Genomic DNA, 20,299 nt, shown 5'->3' on the forward strand with positions numbered 1-20,299 from the left:
ATTGTGTATTTCACTTACTTTTTTTGTTAGTTTATTGTCTCTCTCTCTCTCCACTGTGCAACCAAGTCAGCCCCACCAAGTCAGGGATTTAGGTAAATCTCTCAGCACCTACCAAATGCCAGGCCCAGCTGTAGGCACGCCCCAGCAGAGAGGGCTCTGGCCCTGTGGTTGGGTGATTCAGGGTGGTGGGGGGGTGNATGGTTCATTGTGGCTTTGATTTATATTTTCCTGATGATTAGGGATGCCGTTCAACAATATGCTTGTTGAATGTGTGTGTGTGTGTGTGTGTGTGGGAAGTTGGCGAGGAAAGCTGGTACCTCAATGGAGGCATGCCTGGGACCCGACTGAACCTGGGGCAGGTAGATGCATTTCTGTTCTGGGTGGGCCCTGTCTCTCCTCACTGCTTAAAAGTGCATTTGTGCTTGGCCAGGCCCCTGAACTAGAGGCAGCCCGGAGTCCCAGGGACCTTGGGCACATCACTTCCCTGTGCCAGCCTCACCTGTCTCATCTGTAATAAGAAGAAAACATATCCTCCAATGCAGTTGAGGTTATTTTAGTAGGAACATCTCTAGGGGTCCGCAGAGCCCTTGTTGTTCCAGAGCGGGGCCAGATGAAAGAAAGACTTGTTCTGAGAATCCTCTCTGACAGATCCGATAAAGCACTCTGGCCTCGGCTGTGTGCCCCCCAGGGACGGTTCTATCATTATTGCTTTTGGCCCAAAAGCACAGTGGAGCTTTGATGACTAAAGAAGCCCTCTGCTCAGAGCCACTGTAGTCCTCACCTGACAAAAGCGCCTTTTACAGCTCCCGTTCCCCCTGAGCTTTCTTTGTGTTCCCAAAACTGACCTGAAATGCCCGGAACCCTCCTAGGACTGGGCAGCCAGTTGGCAGAGCTGGGGATCTGACAGAGAAGACCAAAGGAGCAGATGCAGAGGACCTGTTTCTCCCTATATCCATATCCTTGAGGGTGGCACAGTCTCTCTTTGACATCCCTGCCCCGGAGGCCTATTCCAGAGGCAGAGATTGGGGGACTTGGCCATGCAATGTAATGTCCTTGTACCTTGTGTCTTTCAGAAATGTCCTTGTACTTTGTGTCTTTCAGAAATTTAAAGAATACGTGAACGGCAGTAACCTCATCACTAAGCTGCAGGCCAAGCACGACTTACTCAAGCAGACCCTGGGCGAAGGTGAGTCAGTGGCGGAGGCCTATGAGAAGGGGCTGTCTTCCTCACTGGGTTTTGTTTTGTTGTGCCCCCCTTGAGCTGTTTCAGCTTGAGACACGGGCACTTGGCAGAACAAGGCCTGGTATCAGGACCACCTTCTAGGACTGGGCAGGCTGCCACAGTCTATGGTCTATAGCCCTGGTACAGATGCTGACAGGAGGCTGGTCTGGTTGCAGAAAGTAGGGGGCAAATACAAATGTTGGTTTAGGTTGTCGGGGAGGGTCCAAGGCCAAGTGCTAAAGCGGTCCCCAATAGGTAGGGGGTGAGAATTCAGGGACACAGGGGTCCACACTGATGCTTTTCAGCAGATACTCTTTGTTAGGAATACTATTGGAGTGTCTGCCCAGGATTCTAGGTCCAAAGGAAAAAAAAAACCCACGTGTAAGGCAGAGTTTGGTTCTTGAGGGGTCTGAGGACTAGGCTTAAAACTCTCCAAAGGCTTCCAGCGATGATTGTAATAAAATCCCAACCGCTCTCAGGGCAACATGAGGCCTTATGTTATTTGACCTCCGCCTACTTCCCTGACCTCATCATCTACCATTCTCCACTCCCTTACTGTGTTCCAGCCATACTCGGCTCCTGTTTTCCCTTCAAAACTCATTGAGCTTATTCTTGTCCCAGGGCCATTGCATATACTGTTCCCCTGCCTGCAATGCCCTCACCCCAGGTCTCTGTATAGATGGCTCCTTGTCCTTCCATTGTCAGCACAGATGTCACGTCCTCAGTGAGACTCTTCTTGTCACCCGACCTCAAGGAATCGCCACCTCTGTCCCACGTTGTCTCTGTTTGATGTTCTTCATTTCAGTCATCACCATGTGAAATTATCTTATTTATTATTTGTTTACTTGGTTACTGTCTTTGGTTATGCCCCCTACCCCCAACAGTATCATATCTTCAACCAGAGCAGGAACTTCCTTGCTGATTTTGTGCACCACTTTATCCCCAAGGCCTAGAACATAGTCAGCTCTCCATTAATAGTCACTGAATGAAAGTGGCATGGAAAGGTCATCAGAACATGAACTAGGACCCAAAGCCAAGGATGGTTTCTAGCAAGTTCCGGTGACCTGGAACTTGGCATGAGGCCAGGCTATGAGGGGAGGAGCTGACCTCGGGTTTGTGAAGCTGCTGCTGCTGCTGCTGGATACTGCTTGGAGCCCCATCCTTAGCCCTGCGCTCAGATACACTGTGTGTCCTGTTGGGAAACAGCTGTTGGCTGGAGGACACGCTCCACCAAAAGGAAAGGAAACATGGGGCCCAGGGAATGGGAGCCACCAGGAGAGAGATGAAGGGAATTTCCAAGGTGATGATGCCAGTAGATCCTGAGATGACAGCGTGAAGCAGGCCAAGAGGTCACCCAGGAGATTTTGGGGGCAGGGATAGCGTTTCACTTGCCCCTCTCCCTAGGCATACACATTCCAGTGGTGGTGTTCTGGCCACACAATACCTCCCTATCACTGTCCACTTGGCAACTATCAAGCAGCCTGCCAGGATCTGCAGATGCTCAGCATTTGTGAGCCCTGTGCTTTAGAGGAAACAGCCCCAAAGCACGTATGATCTAGCCAGGAGACAACTCATGAATTCACAAAAAACTAAATAATGATAACATTGTCACCCAGAAATACTGGATGAACTATCAAATGAACAGAACAGACTCTGAGGGCTGTGAGTCAGGAGAGGAAGGGGTCACCATGGGCCCAGGAGTACTGGAAAAGCTTCAAGGAGGACGAATGACTAGGGCTTGAAGGAATAACCAGGGTTTTAAAACTAATACCAATGGAAAATTTTCAGTCAACTTCATTGACATGTAACTTATGTACAATAAGATGCACCCGTGTTATGTGTAGAAATCAGTCTTGATGAACCTATACACCCAGGAATAATAACCACTCATATCAAAATATAGAACATCTCCATCACTCCAAAAGTTCCCTTGTGCCTCTTTGTAGCCAGTCCCCCCATTCTTCACCCCAAGCAACCACAGATCTGATTTCTATCACCATACTTGAGTTTTGTGCTTTAGCTGGTGAGAGCTGGGTAACTGTGAGGGATAGAAATGTTCTATATCCTGATTTGGGTGATGGTTATACATGGGTATATACATTTGTCACAAGTCGTTGACTGGGGGTACGGGTGGGAAGAGTGAGTCGCAATGAGCCTTTTCCTCATTCCCTCCACCCTGCTACATTCTGCCTATCTTGACATGTCAGTATTGGGCCAGGTGCATGGGGCCATGCAGGAGTGTAGGTAACAAAGAGGGAAGCAAAACAGAAAGAAAGGGAAGAAACAGAAAGTCCTAGAGAGGAGCTTGGGTGAGTGTGTGATTGAGGCAGCTTCCACGACTAACATGAAAGAGGGAGATTGGTTTTTATAGTCACAGGGCAGAGGGCTGGGGGCTGTTTCTCATGAGCCATGTAACAAAAGGCAGGTCCGTGCGAGTTGGTGCCTACTTGTGTTTTAGAAATCAGATGTCTTGGATTCAGAAAACTACATGTTCTCCTGAAAAGTAAGACCCCAGATGAGAAAGTGCCTCTCTCTAGCTCCCCCATGCAATCTTTTATTACTGTGCTCACCTGAATAGCCTTAATGAAATAATAATAATTAGTTTTGGTTGGGATAACTTCTGACCCATTTGGTCTTCCAAGTGTATTTAGCCCTCAGTTACCCCTTGCTCTGAGATGTGATTCACCAGTTTTTCTTCTGAGTTTTGAGCTAAATAGTAACAAAAAAACTGCAGGAAAAAGCAGCTTCAGAAAGTACAGGGCAGCTAAGAAAGAGCCATCTAGAAGAATAGCCGTAGTCCTGTTTTCTAGTAAGCCAGCCATGGGAAAGCCCAGTGTGCTTGTTTTGATACTGGGATGGGTCTTATTAGACTGGTCAATTCTGGAGAATTTTTTTTTTAAGTAAACTTTTTGTTTTAGATTTTCTGAAAAGTTGCAAAGATAGTACCGAGTTCCCGAGTACTTCATGTCCAATTTCCCCTATTATTAACCTCTTACATTAGTATGGTGTACTTGTCATAATTAATGACTACTGGTACATTATTATTAACTAAAATTAATAAATTACAGAATTACTGAAAAAAACTGAAGCTGAGACCAAATCTTGAGTCATTTTTGTATGTCTACTGCACAACAAAGGTATATGTGGATCCTTAGGGTGTTGGGTGAAAAGGGGTAATTTGCAAGCGGGAGAATTTTTAATGACTTAGATTGATAAAATTCTTGCCCATTGGGCAAGGGGGTCATGGAATTAGCAGGCCAAAGAGATTTCAGAATTTGGTCTAATTCATTCTTTCAAGTGTCAACAGATGATTTACCTTACCTGAGCACACTGACTCTTGCATTCAGCAGAAAACCCTTCTAAGAATGGGCTAGGGCAGAGTTATACCTGCATTAATGGCCTTTTTATGTCACCTGAGGTCTATTTTGTATGGCGAGGAACAATCTGGAAGTTCTGAAAACAGGTGGAAAATGTGGGGCCCGTTGGAATATTTTGACTGAAAAGATACAAGTTTTTTATTTTTTTAATGAAATAAAGTATTGTGTTGAATGCCTCAATTTCTCTCAAGTACTCTTGCCATCATGGCTGAAAGAAGCCACAAGTTAGAAGAAACAAAATATTTTGGGTCATCTTCACTTTGAACGTGATTGAACCCAGCCAGGTACACAAGTCAAAAAGCTTCTTAGCACCCCGCAAATTGGCATTTTTGTTACAGTGATATCACTGCCACATCTTGGGAACAAGAGTGCCCACCCTTGTATGCCTTTGGCTGTTGCTATGTTGCTTTATCGGCCAGAGAATTCTTAGTTGATCATCTCTGAGTCTTGGATCTCTGACCTTTTTATTGCTCTGGGTAGTCTGTAAGCTCCAGGGCTTACACCCGAGCTGTGGGCGATTTTTCAATTTACTAAAGCTCCTCAAGGATGAATAGTGCATTGTCTATAAAAGGGATGGGACATAACCTATTCAGGCCAAGATTTAATAGCCCATTACAGAGCAAAATGTCCACCAGGACCAGACAGCCTGACCTTCTAGAAAATGACTGCGCCAACAACAATAAAATATTTTTTTAATCCTAACAGGTCTCACAATGGAAAGGGCAGAGCATTTTTAAATTTCTGATATTTGTTAGAAGGTGAGAGTAGATTCGAAAAGATGTTGGTAATGGGGTTCTTGAGACTAAAAGGTGGTCTAAAGCTGACAAAGTATAGATTAGCTTCCTGGCCAGAGGAAAGTCTGCCCTGTGTGTGTGCTGGCATTTCACTGCAGGACCTAAACCCTTTGATTCCTACCTCCCACGTCTTCCCCCCTGCCCTGTCTGTCCATTCATCTGTCCACCCGTAAGCACTGTGCTTGGCCAGGACTACAGTGTATACAAGACAGATAAGGTTCTTGCCTTCATAGGGAAGAGACACTTCAAACAGCAAACAAACTACTCAATAAAGAATTATAACCATGATAAGTGCTATGAGCGGGCTGAGATAGAGAACAATTGTGTGTGTGTGTGTGTGTGTGTGTGTGTGTGTACGTGTGGAGGGGAGCAGAGAATGGTGGGGGGACCTGCTTTAGGTTGGGTGATCAGAAAGGCCTCTGAGAGGGGGTGCCATTTAAGCTGAGACTGAAGAAGGAGAACGCGTCAGCCATGTGAAAAACTGGGGAAAGTGCTGGGGCCCGAGGGCACAGCATGGGCAAAGGTGGGAAGGAATGTGATGAGTCAGAACTAAAAGGAGGGCAGTGTGACTGGACCATAGTGAAAACATGGAGGAATGGACAGCTTGGAACCAAGAGGAGGTGCAGCAGGAAACAACTCCTTGGTCCCCTTTGTGAGTCATGGCTGCACAGCTGACTGCAGCCCTGAGGGGAATGGTGTGCATTATAATCAGTGCAGCCACGGGCTCACCCCTTTCATGGCTTGCCTTTGGCTGCAATGCAGGGTCTTGGTTCTATGTGAAAATATACCTCAAATTGGTGTCTGGTAGGAATTTGCCCCAGACCCCAGATACATAATCAAATTAAGCAGAAAATATTTGTCTGTTTTAACTAATTCTTCTCCTTTCCTGTTTTGGTCTTTGACTCCAGTAAAACCAACTACAGTCACTCTTGCAACTGCTTATGGCTTTGGTCAGGAATTAAGAAATGGTTCGTTGATTCACTCCAAGTTATATTTCCAGATCTCTGTTAACTCCCTTCCTGCCTTCATTTCTCTCCCCAGCCTCATTCGGCCATTATTTTCTGTGGAGAAAATAAATGCTCTGGTTTTTCTTCTAAAAGGTCTCTTTATATGAATGCTGGATGGGATTCCAGAGTCTAGAGCTGTGCCGTCCAACATAGTGGCCACTAGCCACATGTGGCTACTGACCACTCGAAGCATGGCTAATCCGAATTGTGATGCATAAAATGAACACCAGATTTCAAAGAGTTAGTCCCCCCAAAAAGAATATAAAATATCTTATTAATTTTTATATTGATATTTATTGAAATACTATTTTTGATATATTAGGTTAAATACAATATATTACTGAAATTAATCTCACCTGTTTCTTTTACTTTTTGTAAGGTGGCTACTAGAAATTGTGGCTTGCATTCGATTTCCATTAGATAGCACTGGCCTAGAGATTCTCTACTGTCCTGTAAAAGGACTGAAGTACTAAATCATTGCTAGATGGATGGACTTCAAAAGCATTATGCTAAGTGAAAGAAGCCAAATGCAAAAGACCGTGTACTGCATGAGTCCATTTTTAGGAAATGTCTAGAATAAACAGATCTATAGAGACAGAGAGTAGATTAGTGATTTCCAGGGGCTGGAGGTGGGAAGAGGGAGTGACTGTCAGTTGTCACAGGGGATCTTTCTCATGTGATGGAAATGTTCTAACATTGAATTGTGGGTGATGGTTGCACAACTTTGAATAGTAACTAAAAATCATTGAATTATACATTTTAAATGGATGAATCTCATGATATGTAAATTATACCTCAGTAAAGCTGTTAAAAAATAAAAAAGAAGGCAGTGGATAGTTTGGAATTCCAGGGAAATGGTAAGATCAGGAGATAAGATTAGGGGGTCCTCAGTAAGCATTTGAGATCACTTAGGGAAGGTGCACAGAAAGAGAAGAGGAGGAGATGCGGTCTGCATCCTGGGGGCATCCCAACATTTAGAGGTTAGAGATTGGGCAGATGAGGAAAAGACAGTGAGAGAAACTGGGGAACAGCCTGTCGGGCAGGAAGGATGTCTCAAAAATGTGGAGGCATGAAAATCAAGAGGAGAAAGCTTGATAAGAAGAAGGGAGCAATGACTGAGTTGAATGATGCTGCGAAGTCAGATAAGAGCAGAGAAGACATTGGACTCAGCCACACAGAGGAGTCTGTGTGGAGTGGTGAGGACAAAAGCCAGCTGTAGTGGGGTGAGGAGAGGGACAACAGTCCCTCTGGGCAGCTCTTCCAGGAAGGTCTGCTGTAAAAGGAGAGCTGAGAAACTGGGGGTGTAGTTAGAGGGCGAAATGGGGTCAGGGGAGGTTTAAAAGTTAGGTTAGACATATCCAGAACATGTTTGTATGCTGATGGAAATGATCTGGAAGGGAGGACATGCTAGACAGAGGGAAGATACTTGCAGGGACAGAGCCCCTGAGAAGGGCTGAGGGATAGGACCCAGCGCACAGGGAGGGGGTCTGGGCTTTGGCAGAAGCCGGGTGCTTGTCCAGAGTACCAGGAGGTAGCCGGTGAGTGGGTGGGTACAGGCAGGTGGGTAGCTCTTTTGGAGGCACACCAGAGACCCGTCTTAATAATTTTTCTTTTCCACTGAAGGAAGTGAGCAGGTCTTCAGCTGAGAATGAAGGCAGGAGGGTGGGAGGGGGGTAGCAGGGTTGAGGAACAATAAGAAGGTATCTTGTGACTAGTACCCTTCAGGACCAGGCACATGATAGGCGCTCCATAAACCTTTGTTGACATAAAGCCATGCATGAGTCATTCAGCTCTGGTATGCACAGAAGGAATCACCTGGGGTGCTTGTTAAAATGCTGATTTCTGGGTTCTGATCTCAGAGATTCTGACTCAGGAGGCCCATGGGAGAGCCCAGAAATCTGCATTTTAAACAAGGGCCCCAGATGATTCTGATGCATTGGCAGGCTGTAGTGTGAGAACAACTAAAAAAATGTATGTGAACACAGCTCTACTGATGGGAGGTGCTGGGGATTTAGTAAGAGGCACTTCATTCCAACAGACTGTACTTAGGCATGATTCAGTTCTCCATTTCACAAATAATTCATACCAGTTGTTTTACTGTTTTTAGAAACGATGAAGGTTCCCTGGTTAAACAACAACAACTAAACGTCAATATGTATTTTTCTTTGTAGGGGAGCGAGCAGAGTGTGGCACAACCAGGTAAGAGCTGTGGGTCTTGTTTCTCTCACCTGCTGCCCTGACGTGGGGAGTGGGGTGAGATGGGAGGAGCAGACGAGGAGGGAAGGGGGGAAGACAGGCCCTGTTGAGAGCTCAGACAGCCTGGGGTATTCTTAGAGTGGGACAGCTCTTCACCACTGTCCGGAGGGGGTGTGGGGGGGTGGCTGTGCTGAGTGGGACGGGAAATATGTTGTTTCGGCTGCTATGCTGGTTCAGGCCACCTCCAGGCTGGTGATGGGGAGGGGGCTTTCAGCTGCTGTGGGTCAGTGGGGTGTCCCCCCACTCGATTGCACTATCCATTGGGCGGGACGGTAATATACACTGCAGAATGGCTGAGGGCGACCAGTAGAGGCCGGAGGCTGTGGGGTAGCTGTTGACCTCTCTCCTCATTTGTTATGACTGCTGAGCAAACTGCCCAGCCAAGGACGGGCACCCAGCCTGGGCTCCTCATCTGCCGAGGCTTTGGATTCGGCTGGAATTGCACACATCTGGGCATACCGCATGCGCATACCCACATAAGCGTGCGCAGATGCCCCGACTGCCCGCACCCTGGCTTTGGACCTGGCCGGCACTTGGATGAACTGATGGGGAGCCCCTTGCTGGGAAAAATAACAAACAGGCCACTTCTGCTTTCTCTCCAGCTTGCTCGTTTCCCTTTGCGCTTTTCCCTGAGCAGACCAGAGCCAGTGAACACTTTCCACTCAGCAGCTGATAGCTGACAGGCTGACTTTCAGCTACTGAACCTTTTCTCTTCTTTCAGAGAGTTCAGGTCCATAAGCAGCCCTGTCATTGCCCAGGCTGTTCCTAGAGCCCATCTGTTTCTGAGCTCCCGGCAATGGCTCTCCCACTGCCCCACATGCATTCAGCTGTGGTCCAGAGGCCTGCACTTTCCATCAGGTGGCAGTTGAGAGCTACCTTTTGCCTCGTTCTTGGCCCAGCGACTCGATGACATCCTCTTCTCACAAATTCTTCCCAGTGACCCAGAATCCTGGAAAGCTGTCATACTTGGCAAGAGGGAGGATGAACCCTTAACCCTGTCCTCCTCTGGAAGGCAGTTGGCTGGGAAGAGGCTTAGAAAAAAGCTCTAAGGTTTTCAGTTGGCTGGGCCCAGGATAACAGAGACTGAGGGCTCTCCAGGAAGCTTAGGCTGTGCAGCTGTTCTTCTGGGCCCTAGCAGCCTGGAAACATCAGGATGATTCAGATGCCAGGTGAGAACCTTCCAGCACACAGGTCAGCAGGTGTGCAGGTTTGGTTTCTAAGAACCTTTTAGAAACAAATACCAGATTTATTTATTTATTTATTTATTTATTTATTTATTTATTTATTTATTTATTTATTTATTTATTTATTTATCTATTCTGGCAAGAGGGCATTGCCATAGTCCCAGAACAACAGAAGCCACATTTTACAGTCTGCAACTAGTGAAACAGATGGGGGACGAAATGAGCCGTCCCTCACTTCCCCTTAATTCCTAGAGTTTATGTGGGAGAAGATTGTTCCAGCAAGTTGCAGGAGAGATCTGTAATCAAATCTGTGGCCATGTCCCAGGGTCTACCTCAGGGAAAAGTTGAGGGTTTTTTGTTGTTTGTTTGTTTATTTTGTTTTCATAAAGTCCACAGAAATGTTGTCTTCCATGCCCTCTTTGACCTAGGGCCTGGGAAATCCAAGCAAGGATGACAAGACCTCCCACGTAGGTACACTGCAGCCATCTGTACTCTGGCCCGTGGCCAGGGTCAAAGGCCACTGGGTTAGGAAACTAAACGCTCCCCCTGACTTCCAGAAATCATTTTTAATGTGTACAATGAACTGTCAACTTGGAAATCGTTTTTAAATTCATCTGCAAGGCCCTGGGTGAGATGTTTCTATACGGTGGCTCTCTGTATCTTCCATAGTTTCCTGCCCAAGGTCATTGTCATTGTAGATGATCATTTGAGCAGGTCCCCTCAGGCAAGTCACTGCTGTCCTTGTATAGTCGGACCAGTTTTTTGCACATGGGCTGCAACAAACAATATTTTTCTCATACTTAAGAACCTCATCTTAGAATAGCCTGAATTCATAATAACTCTGTAATTTAGGCTGAACAGACACAATAATGCACTTGAAGAGTGGATGGCAAATGTCAAAGCCAGATGCAAACATGAGGTTTCATTATGGATATTCAAACTAAAGACTAGCTTCCCTAACCCAGGTTGATTTCCCCCCATGTTTTGAATTAGAGGTGAAATCACTGGAGATTTCTGTCTGAACAGATGCACCCCAATGCACAGCCTCCAAGAGCCTAACCACCACTGAACTACAATATCGTCTCCATTTTGGACACTGACACCCATGTCTATTGGGTTGTCTAGGGAAGATTTTATTCACTGTCCTTTTGGTCATAGAAAAGTTTTGAGGCCAATTCCTGTGTTGCAAATGTATGTTAATTTTCATCTTGGTTGAAAGGCAGAAAGGGGACATTGGTCTCTGGTTTCTCTTTCTTCCTCTCCGTGGCTTTCTCCGTTTCTGTTTTCCCTGCCTCTCTTTCTTTCTTTCTTTCTTTCCTTTTTGCTCTGCAACTGAGCAGCAGAAGAGATGGAAGGCTTAGGCTGCCCCACTTTCCTTGGCTGAGCTGCCCCCCTGCTCCCCACTTTGTGCCCCACCCAGCATTTCAGTAAGTCGGTATCGATTTGATGTCATGCAAAGTTGGGATAGCTACGTTTCCTTGTCAGAGATTTTAGTGCACACAGAGCACCACACAAAGAAAGAAACCCTGGTGTGACGCCAACAGTCCTTTGCTTTCTGGATTGGGCAGGAGAAATAGGAAAAAGTATCCTATTTTCCCTTTGTTACATTTTGTAAACTTAAAGAAAAAAAATAATCCTTAGGACTTATTTTAAGGAAACTCACCAGTTGGGCACCAAGATGTTTTGATATTGGGTGTCCTGCATTAATAGCCCCTACGTTTGCTGGCCATGGGAGCTTAATACATAATTTAATGCTAATGTTAGATATTCTGTGATAAAATAAATTTCCCAATTTCACACTCACACCGGAATGTGGAGTAGGAAGAGCTGAATTCTATTCCCATGACCTTGGGCAAGTTTCTTAATCTGTCATCAGCTCATTTGCCTTATGTCTAAAATGGGTTTACTAATTCTTGCCTACCTCACAGGGTTGTTGTGAGGGTATCTTACAATGTGAGATAAGCAAATATTCTGGTAAAGTTAAAAAACAAAACCCCCAAACACTATGAAAACAAGGTGGTGAAGTTGTTATCCTCATTATTCCGAATTCAAAGACTTGAAATCTATGACCTTACATCACGTTTTTGGCATTTGGAAATTCAAAATCAGGTCCGTTGTAAGAACTATCACTCCCACATACCCACATGCTCAAGAAATAAGTAACTTACAAAAAGAAATGACATGGACTTAGCTAACCAAATTGACAAAAGATCCAAGATGGGCTAGAAATCATCTTGCCTGTTTTTTTGTTTTTTTTTAAATTGGTCTGTGCTGTTATTTTGGTTCCAATGTTTGGGTGGCATGATATTTGGATTCCACACTGTCTTTGCCCATGCATGTCCTGGAGCTAGCAGCATTTGCTCAATACTCAAACGCCGAGGAGAAGTTGGTTAGAGTTTCCAGGAGGGCTGGGCTACCAAAGGAGACACGTGCAACAAGGCCAGTGAGCAGAAGTGGCATGACTCTCATTCACCTCAATTGGCTCCAAAGTCCATAAGAGTTCTTACCCATTCACGTGTGACCAATCAAGACCTGGGGGACTAGGTCTTTGCTTGTCACATGTGGACATTATCTGTGCCAGGCTAGGTCCCCACTTATTGCTCCCCAACTTGTGAACCAAGCCATTTGAAAGTGAACTGCCTCTCTTGGTGAGGGGCCTTCCTCATAACATTTAGAGCCCTTTGCCCTGGAAGGCTGGCAGCATTGAGTCAGGCCAACTTGGGTGGCGAAAGATGAGCAAATAAGCCAACACAGGCATATGCATGGTGAGCCACTTTGGAAACTGGTTCAGTGTTTGTGGCTGTTTCACTGTCCTTGGTGAACTGTGGTGCGGTTTCCCCTCCCTGTGGCCAAGACTGGAGCACAGGGAATGGAGATCCTAAAGCAAAGCAAGACACTTTCAAGCTGACCCCATGGGTCCTCCGCTGGTAAGGGTTAATGGGATGGATGAGTCCTTGGTTGGAAATGGAGAAATGCCCAAAGGCCCCGTGACTGGCCTGGTGGGAAAAAATCTTGGATTTAGAGCCAAAGAAGCCTGAGTTTGGGGCCTGGCTCTGTCCATTCCCCTCTCTAGGCCTCAATTTTTGCCTCTTTAAGTTGAGGCCATCTATACAGGGTTGAGCTGATGTTAAGAGTGGTAACGGATTTGAAAGCACTTTAATCGAAGTGTACTTGACTAAAGAACAGGTTATAATAATCATCCTTGGTTACGCCAGAACCCCAAAGAAGCTGCAGCCTCCCTCTTGGCATCAGTTTCTTCATCTCTAAAATGAGAATAATAATTGCCTGGCTCTTAGATCAATGAAATAAAGATTAGTCAAGTGCATTTGAAATGCCAAGAGGCATTAGGAAAATCAGTGCCCTGGTATATTGGGAGTTGAGACTTGGTGATGAATTTAAGCCAAAATAATGAAAATTAACCCTTCCAATCAATCATCTTTGGAAGTCTCTTGCTTTCTCAGGCTATAGATTACATCTCTCTCCCCTGATTCCCCCTCCATCTGGTCAGCTTTGCAGGATGGCAGCCTCTGATTGGAGTTTCAACCGTTTCTCAGACATGTACTATTTCCTTCCTATGATTTAGAATGCATTGTGTTATACAAGTGTTGCTCCTGCCTGACATTGTGGGTAAATTAAGACCCCCTAACCATCTAAAGGCCTTCAGATGGAGCATTGGACACCAAGGTGCTGGGGGTTCAGGGGCTTCCATTTGCATTTTGTGTTCTCCTCCAGTTATGGGTTTTAAGAGCTTCTTTCCCAGTTGTATGTTTACATTGGTTGCTTTCTTGATTTCTTTTGTTCATTTTCCCCTAGGCCCCCCTGTCTTCCCCCTAAACCACAGAAAATGAGGAGACCTAGGCCTCTCTCAGTGTGTAGCCATAAACTATTTAATGGCTGTATGGAAGCGTTCATTAAGGTACTTGCTGGGGAGCCACAGAGTCCGCGAATGCACCCAATGTAATGGCAGCCTTTCTCCACCCTCCTCCTCTCTGCCGACAGCCCTACCCGAACCCACTGGAACTTTCAATCCGTGCCCTCGGCCAGGCCCTATGGCGAGCTAGCTCCTCCCTGCAGCTTGCGCTTAGCTTCAGTGAGGGCTTCTAATCAGAGCTTCTTTTGTCTCTGACCAGTTGCTGCTAAGTGCCTCCCAGTGATTCTCAAGGATAAGATCATGAAGAAATACGGTGAAGTCCAAGTGGGGCTGAAATGCCAACACAGGGGTCCTTGGCATTCATGCTTTGTTGCTTCAGGAACTGTGGTCCTAACTAGCCTGAGGGACAGTTAGAGAGTGCCCTTACTTCATTTCACATCCAAGAGGAGATTGGTTGAAAGCAACACAAAGAAAATCCCTGAGGGCCACAGTGTGTTTTTATATCAGTGTTCTGGGGTTTTTTTTGTGTGGTTTTTTTTGAGTTAATAACATATTAGCAAAGGAAACATAAAATTTGTACGGGAGAAAACCCTTCCACCTCGTTTTGCTTCTTGTTAGGCAGTTTGGGGGAAGGGAGGAGAGCTGAGATAGTCTCTTTAGAATTCCAGGTTAACCCTTTACACCTCAAACTAAATCCAAAAACGTCTTAGCTAGGTGAGTTTCTCCTTTCTTGCTTCTTGGATACAAGGGTATAGGATCAAGCCATCCCAGATAGGATGGTTCAGGCAAATTAAGATGATGAAGTTGAAAAGGGCAGCCGGTGGGGGACAGACTGAGGAGGAGAGGTACTCTTAACATTAAGGGGAGCAGAAGAGAAGGTCCCTGCCAATGATTTCAGAGCCCACTACCACCCAAGGAAGACACTTTCTGCAGAAAGGAGGACTGGTGTCAATCAGGAGAAAAGTGAAGGCTCGTGGGCTTTGCTGACGAGTCTGGAGTAGTGCAGGCTGCCCATCCTCACACAGGGGGCACACAGGACTTGCAGCAGAGGGAGGAATAGGCCACTTGGGTCTCAGGACTGTCTGCCTCTGGGCTGAGCTCCGGGGAAGGGACAGGGGGAAAGGGCAAGTGGAACTGTAGGGCCAGGAACAGGAAATGCCCAGGGGCGGGGGAACAGCAAGAGCTGCTAAACTCAGGATACCTCAGAGGACCTAGACTTGGAGGGTCCCAAAAGGAGGGGTGCTTCTGGGTGCATTGGGATAGAAGTGCTATCTGGAGGTAACCCCGAGTGCGCACTGCCATCCAAGAGGTCATGGGAGAATGGAGCTGTGTCAAAAGGGTCCTTTTTTCTTTAGCCCCCCTGCTCTCTTCTGCCAAGACTTTCTTCTCATTCACCTTTGTCCTCAGAAAAGCCAGCCTCCATAACTGAGCGGGGACTGAAAGGCATATAAGCTATTTTCCCTGCCCTCAAAGAGCTTACAGTGTCATCGGGAGGATTTCTACACAGAAAGATGGAAGGGGAAGGCGATTCAGATGAGCCCTCAGTGAATTATCCCCACGGACACAAGTTCTGTGAGAGCTCAGGGCAAGAACAGCTGTGAGCAGTAGGGCCCAGGGGGCTCCTGGTGGGGCTTTGCAGGAAGGGTAAGAGTAAAGCGGAGAGGAGGAGCATAGAAGAGTCCCTGCAAGGAGGAGCAGAATGAATGACGGCTCAGAGGCAGGGACACCTTCTCTGATCTGCCCAGCTCTTTGGAAATGGGTGATCAGTGAGCACACTGGGAAGGAGCTGACTCTTACCTGACAGGATTTGAAAATTAGGTGTTCTGTTTAATGAAAGAGTCTCTTACTAGAGAACTCCTACATAACATGTGTGATTATCAAGTATTCCTACTGTATTCCTCCCGTCAAACCCGTCAGAACTTCTTCAGCTGGATGAGGGTTGGCCCCTTGGAAGTAGTCACCTTGGGCAGCCACATTCTTTTCCTAAGTATATAGCTATTGCTTCAGTGTGTCAGTCTTCCTTAGAGCCTGTAGCACGTCCCCAGTCAGTGGCGCCAAACTTTGTATTAGAACAGACACCCTGATCTTTGGAATGAGAAGCGCCATTCAAAGCTCAGCTTTGCGATGCTACTGGAGGTATAAAATGGCAAGAGGCATATGCTAGAGCAAGGCTGGTGGACTGGCCCTGAAAAGAGCCCCCAAAGCGGGATAGCCCAGAGCGCCGAGCAGTGGCTCGTTGCTGAAATAACTGCATAGCCTCTTCAGGGGACTATTTGACTGAAGAAAAAGTTACATTTGTTAAACGATGGCAGTTCTGTATAGTCACACTATACTTATATACCATCAGTGCAGTTCAGCAAGCTCTTCTGCACACCTGCTCTGAGCTAGGCAGTGACTAGACAAACTTGCATGCAGCAGGGTCTTACTCTCAAGGACTGTTAACTTCCCAAAAATGAAAAGGCGGTCTAATACAGTCAATCCTTCAACCTTTGTGAACAGAATTTAATTTTCTCTTATGAGTCACATGCTATCTGGAAGAACATGCTGCATGGACTAAGAATCCCCACCTTTGAAATGCCAAACCTGTGAAACGTTTCCCAGTAAAATAACATCACCGCGCTTCCATGATTAGGATGGTTGAGAGGGACAAGGAAGCATATCCAAGTTAAGAATGATGGATAGATGTGATTGGAGTTATGTTACAAATTTCTGGGACCCTACCTGAATTGACTGTTTTCAAAATTCTTGATTTTTTTTTCTTCTCTCAGATAGAAGGAAACCCAATTTTTATTCTAAGGTTTAAAGCCCACGAGGCCTACCCCTGGGGCAGAGAAGAAATCCTCACCTTGTCTGTATAAAATGAGAATGATAATTACCTACCTCATGAGTGTGTGGTGCTGTTAGCACAAATAAGCTGATAAGTGTCATATTCCTAGAGCACTGCCCTCTCACAGTAAGCACGATGGAAGTGTTAGCTGTTATTATTGCCATTAGCTGTTAGGAGATTGCTCACAGAGCCCCATCTGACCAGGCTGTTTGTTCAGTTCTAGGATTCAGGTAGGTTTAGCCAACATATGACAGTTCCAGTTGTTGAGATGCCAGCGACTAGACACATGACACTCTCTAGAAGGTGCATATTCAGTTCAGCCTCCTCAGGATCCTGGGTGAGGCTTAGCACCACTCCAGAGCCTGAGCCACTGCACATATGGGAAGAAAGGACAAACAGTGCTCCCCTGAAAATGGGTGGCTGCAGTGGCTTTAGTGACAGCAAAGGCAAGATAATGAAGGCCCTCTGGCTCTCTACTGCCTCCCTCCCCTGGGCCTTTCTCAGCTTTTGGGTTCTCAGTGCTCATGTGAGGGTCAGGGGATAGGAAGGAGAGCAAAGCCATGTGGATACCCAGGAAAAACTACCCAGTGTGCTTGGTAAGAAAGCATGGGGAGCTGTTTGGTATGTGGAGTCAAGTGGAATCCTGTTGGGTCCTATCCAGATAGTACGGAATCAACATGATCTTGGTACAATTAGCTTTCTACTAAGAATGGGGTTTCCTGAGCTGAATTCCAGGGACAGCGTTATAGTAGACACGTGAAGGTGTGTGTCCCTCCTTTTTGTGGGCAGCTGGGCTAACCTAAAGAGCTCCTAGGTGGTGAATAAAGAGCCCCTGTGTTGAGGGGAAGCCAGACGTCAGATGAGGCAATGGTTCAGTGCCCACCACTGCTGCACTTTGACAAGGACTGAAAGAGGCCCCTGTGTCACCCGGCGTCCAAGGCAGCCATGCTAGAAGGCTGGCTGGGGGCAGGGTCCAGAACTCCCATGAGGCCCTGCGACCCAGGGACTCCCTCCTCAGGGCAGGCCGGCTGGCAGTCTCCCCAGGACGTTTGCTGGCTGCCATTTCATTTCGGCGTTCACGGACTCTGAAGGATCTGCTTACTCTAACTGATCTTACTCCTGCATAATCTTTTCTTTTTCTCCTGCTCTGCTGCCTGTTTATTTTTTGTTATCAGAGGAAGAAGAAATGCTCGAACCAGGAACCAGGTATTTACTAGAAAGGTCCGTTAGCCCCATGCAGCTGGATCGAACCTGTCTTTAGCGCTGACTTCTAGAACAAGGCCCACCTTACCTGTTGCCCGTGGATCTATTTTATTATTCTCTCCCTGACCACAGCTAATCAAGGAAAAATTTACAAGTGGGGTGTGGAGGCGCCACAAAAACATCCAGATTCATGGTTTTTCTCTGTCCCTTTACAAGAGCATGTCACGTAGGCCTTATTGTTTCCCCACTGTCTGAGGTGGCTAGTAATTTAATTTGGCCCCTTTTAAAGAATGTTTAAAAATGATTTTGTGCTCTTTAGTGACCTGAAAAGCATAGAGGCCAACCAATCAAAGAACCCAAAAGAAAATTACCCCAGTCTAGGAAGAAGAAATTGAAAATACATTCACACCCCAGATGCCTATGTTTCCAACTGCATCTTACTCAGCCTTTTTGACTAAGATTGGCCGCTCAGTGGTCAAGGGCTGGCATTCGCTGTTTCTAGAACATTTCCTTTTCATATGTTTGCTGTTAAACAAAGTACCTGTCTGGGTGTTTAGGTTGTATTATCATGAGTAGAACTGGTCTTTCCTTCTCAGAGCTCAAAAGGACCCCGGGGCCAGTCTTGCTTCCCCCATGGTGTGTTCTTCTTAATTCTGGCATCAGGCAGTCCTAGGAGGAGGCCTTGATCCTGCATTTTTTATCCATGAGCACTGGGACAATAGGATTGAGTTGGGGCAAAGTGGAGTGGGAGGCAGAGAACTCTGACGGACTCCAGCCCTCTCCCTACGGTGGGTCCCCTCCCCTTCCCGATGTGCCCATCAAGCCTCCTGAGCCCTGATTCCTTCCCAGCTGAGTAAGAAGACAGAGCATTTCTTGAAAATTATCATAGCTATGCCTTTTTCTGCACATAACTGAAGACTTTTTGTTTTAACTGTTTGTGGAGACTTTAGAATTAGCTGTTCCTTGCTTGTTTTCCTACTAACCGGATGGTACTAATACTCTGGCTTGAGTTATAATCTGTGTTTGCAATGTCTGTTTTCCATGGTGGTTGCCAAGCCCGGTACAACTCACGTTTTTTCTTTTTTTCTTAAGGATTCGGGGCAAGCTATACCGCTTGTAGTTGAAAGCTGCATCCGATACATCAATTTATATGGTAAGCTTGATTGGGGGGCAGTGTTTTCAGCATTCTCGAGAACAGGTGCTGGGCTGTTCTCATAGGAAATGAGATTCTGATTCATCTTGGAAGACTTCCTATCACTGCTGTGCTTCCGAGAGGGAGCTGCTCTGTGGAACAGCTGCCATTCTGAGTGCTGTCTTTTGAGCCGTGTGTGTCCGGGGACAGAGGGTGGTGGTGAGAGGACCCAGGAACTAGGAAAACCAAGGAGCAGGGAGGGCACAGTCAGAACCATTTTAGTTTCTTCCTCACTCCCATCCAACTCCCAGTGCTCTGTGCTTTGAGCACTGAATGCCGTTGGGCAGTCAATCAGTTAATACTGCTAGATTATACTGGGCTGTCAGAAAAGTCATGATGCATTTTTGCAATGAAAAACAGAAAAAATACATCATGACGTTTCCGACAACTCAATAGTAAGCACCATGAAGGAAATAGTGTCTGGGATTTGCTAACCATGGTATCCCCAGCACTTAACTTGTGCTTCCATCTATTCATCTATTCATTCCTCCAAAAATATTTGTTCAGAGTGCATAGCAGGCACTGTTTTGGATAATGGGAATATAGGCTTGAACAAGATGGGTAAGATACCTGGCCAAGGTAGCTAACATTACCAGTAGTTAGAAGGGCCAGGAAATAAACAAGCATAGAAATAGATAATATAATTTCAGGTAGTGATAATGCCAAGAAACTAATTAAAAGGGAATAGAGAATAGCTGGAGAGGGGCAGGGCTGCTTTGGCCAAGAGGGTAAGGAGACACCTCTCCAAGGGGATGACTAAGACTTGAGGGACCTTTAGGACTCTAGAGGAGAAGAAGCCAGCCATGAAGTCCGGGTGGAGAGAATGGCAACTATGAAGGCCTAAGATTGGAAGGCCCATGTGACTGGACAGGAATGAGCCAGGAGGGTGGGAGAAATGATGTACATGGCAGAAAGTCAATATTGGTTAACGCAAGAAATGAGCAAGCGTTTATTGAGCACATAACTTTGCACAAGCCAAATTTTGACTAAAGCCTGCCTTTTAAGGGTAAACACTTTCCTAAGTTATAATGTGGAGAGTTATTTTATATAGGAAAACTGAACCCCAGGAAAAGGATCACAGTTCCCCCTATTAATTCCCATTTAAGATGAGGGAGGCCCTTCAATTCCTTCAACCCTATAGGTTGCTGTTATATCATTACTGTTATGTCAGGATTCAGGGTCTCTTTGTTCTGGTCTTGTAGAAACACTTAAGAAAATGAGATTGTTTTTCTTTAACAATTTGATCTCCCTTAAACTCCTCGATCCCAGGCCAGCAGCATGTGCTTTAGACTCTAGCTTTCTTGAAAGAAGAAAATGATGGGTTGTTCAACATCTCTGTGGCCATTGCACTCAAATGGCATTCAGA

The 20,299-nt window shown here is 46.1% G+C and overlaps 1 protein-coding gene across 6 annotated transcripts in view; it reads left to right on the forward strand.

Annotated features, from left to right (window-relative positions):
- Positions 1-20,299, forward strand: part of SRGAP3 (SLIT-ROBO Rho GTPase activating protein 3) — a 238,205-nt gene that overhangs the window by 176,115 nt on the left and 41,791 nt on the right. For 3 of the 6 annotated variants that reach the window (XM_019651075.1, XM_019651077.1, XM_019651079.1), the window contains 5 exons: positions 1,102-1,186; positions 8,572-8,599; positions 11,181-11,267; positions 17,714-17,744; positions 18,834-18,894. In XM_019651075.1, the coding sequence (XP_019506620.1) occupies positions 1,102-1,186; positions 8,572-8,599; positions 11,181-11,267; positions 17,714-17,744; positions 18,834-18,894 (292 nt within the window). Of the gene's footprint in view, positions 1-1,101; positions 1,187-8,571; positions 8,600-11,180; positions 11,268-13,653; positions 13,757-17,713; positions 17,745-18,833; positions 18,895-20,299 lie in introns of all 6 variants that reach the window. The other 3 variants (XM_019651076.1, XM_019651078.1, XM_019651080.1) reach the window with 3 other exon arrangements.

The sequence above is a fragment of the Hipposideros armiger genome, unplaced genomic scaffold (genome assembly GCF_001890085.2).
Source record: "Hipposideros armiger isolate ML-2016 unplaced genomic scaffold, ASM189008v1 scaffold_152, whole genome shotgun sequence".
Classification (NCBI taxonomy): Eukaryota; Metazoa; Chordata; class Mammalia; order Chiroptera; family Hipposideridae; genus Hipposideros; species Hipposideros armiger.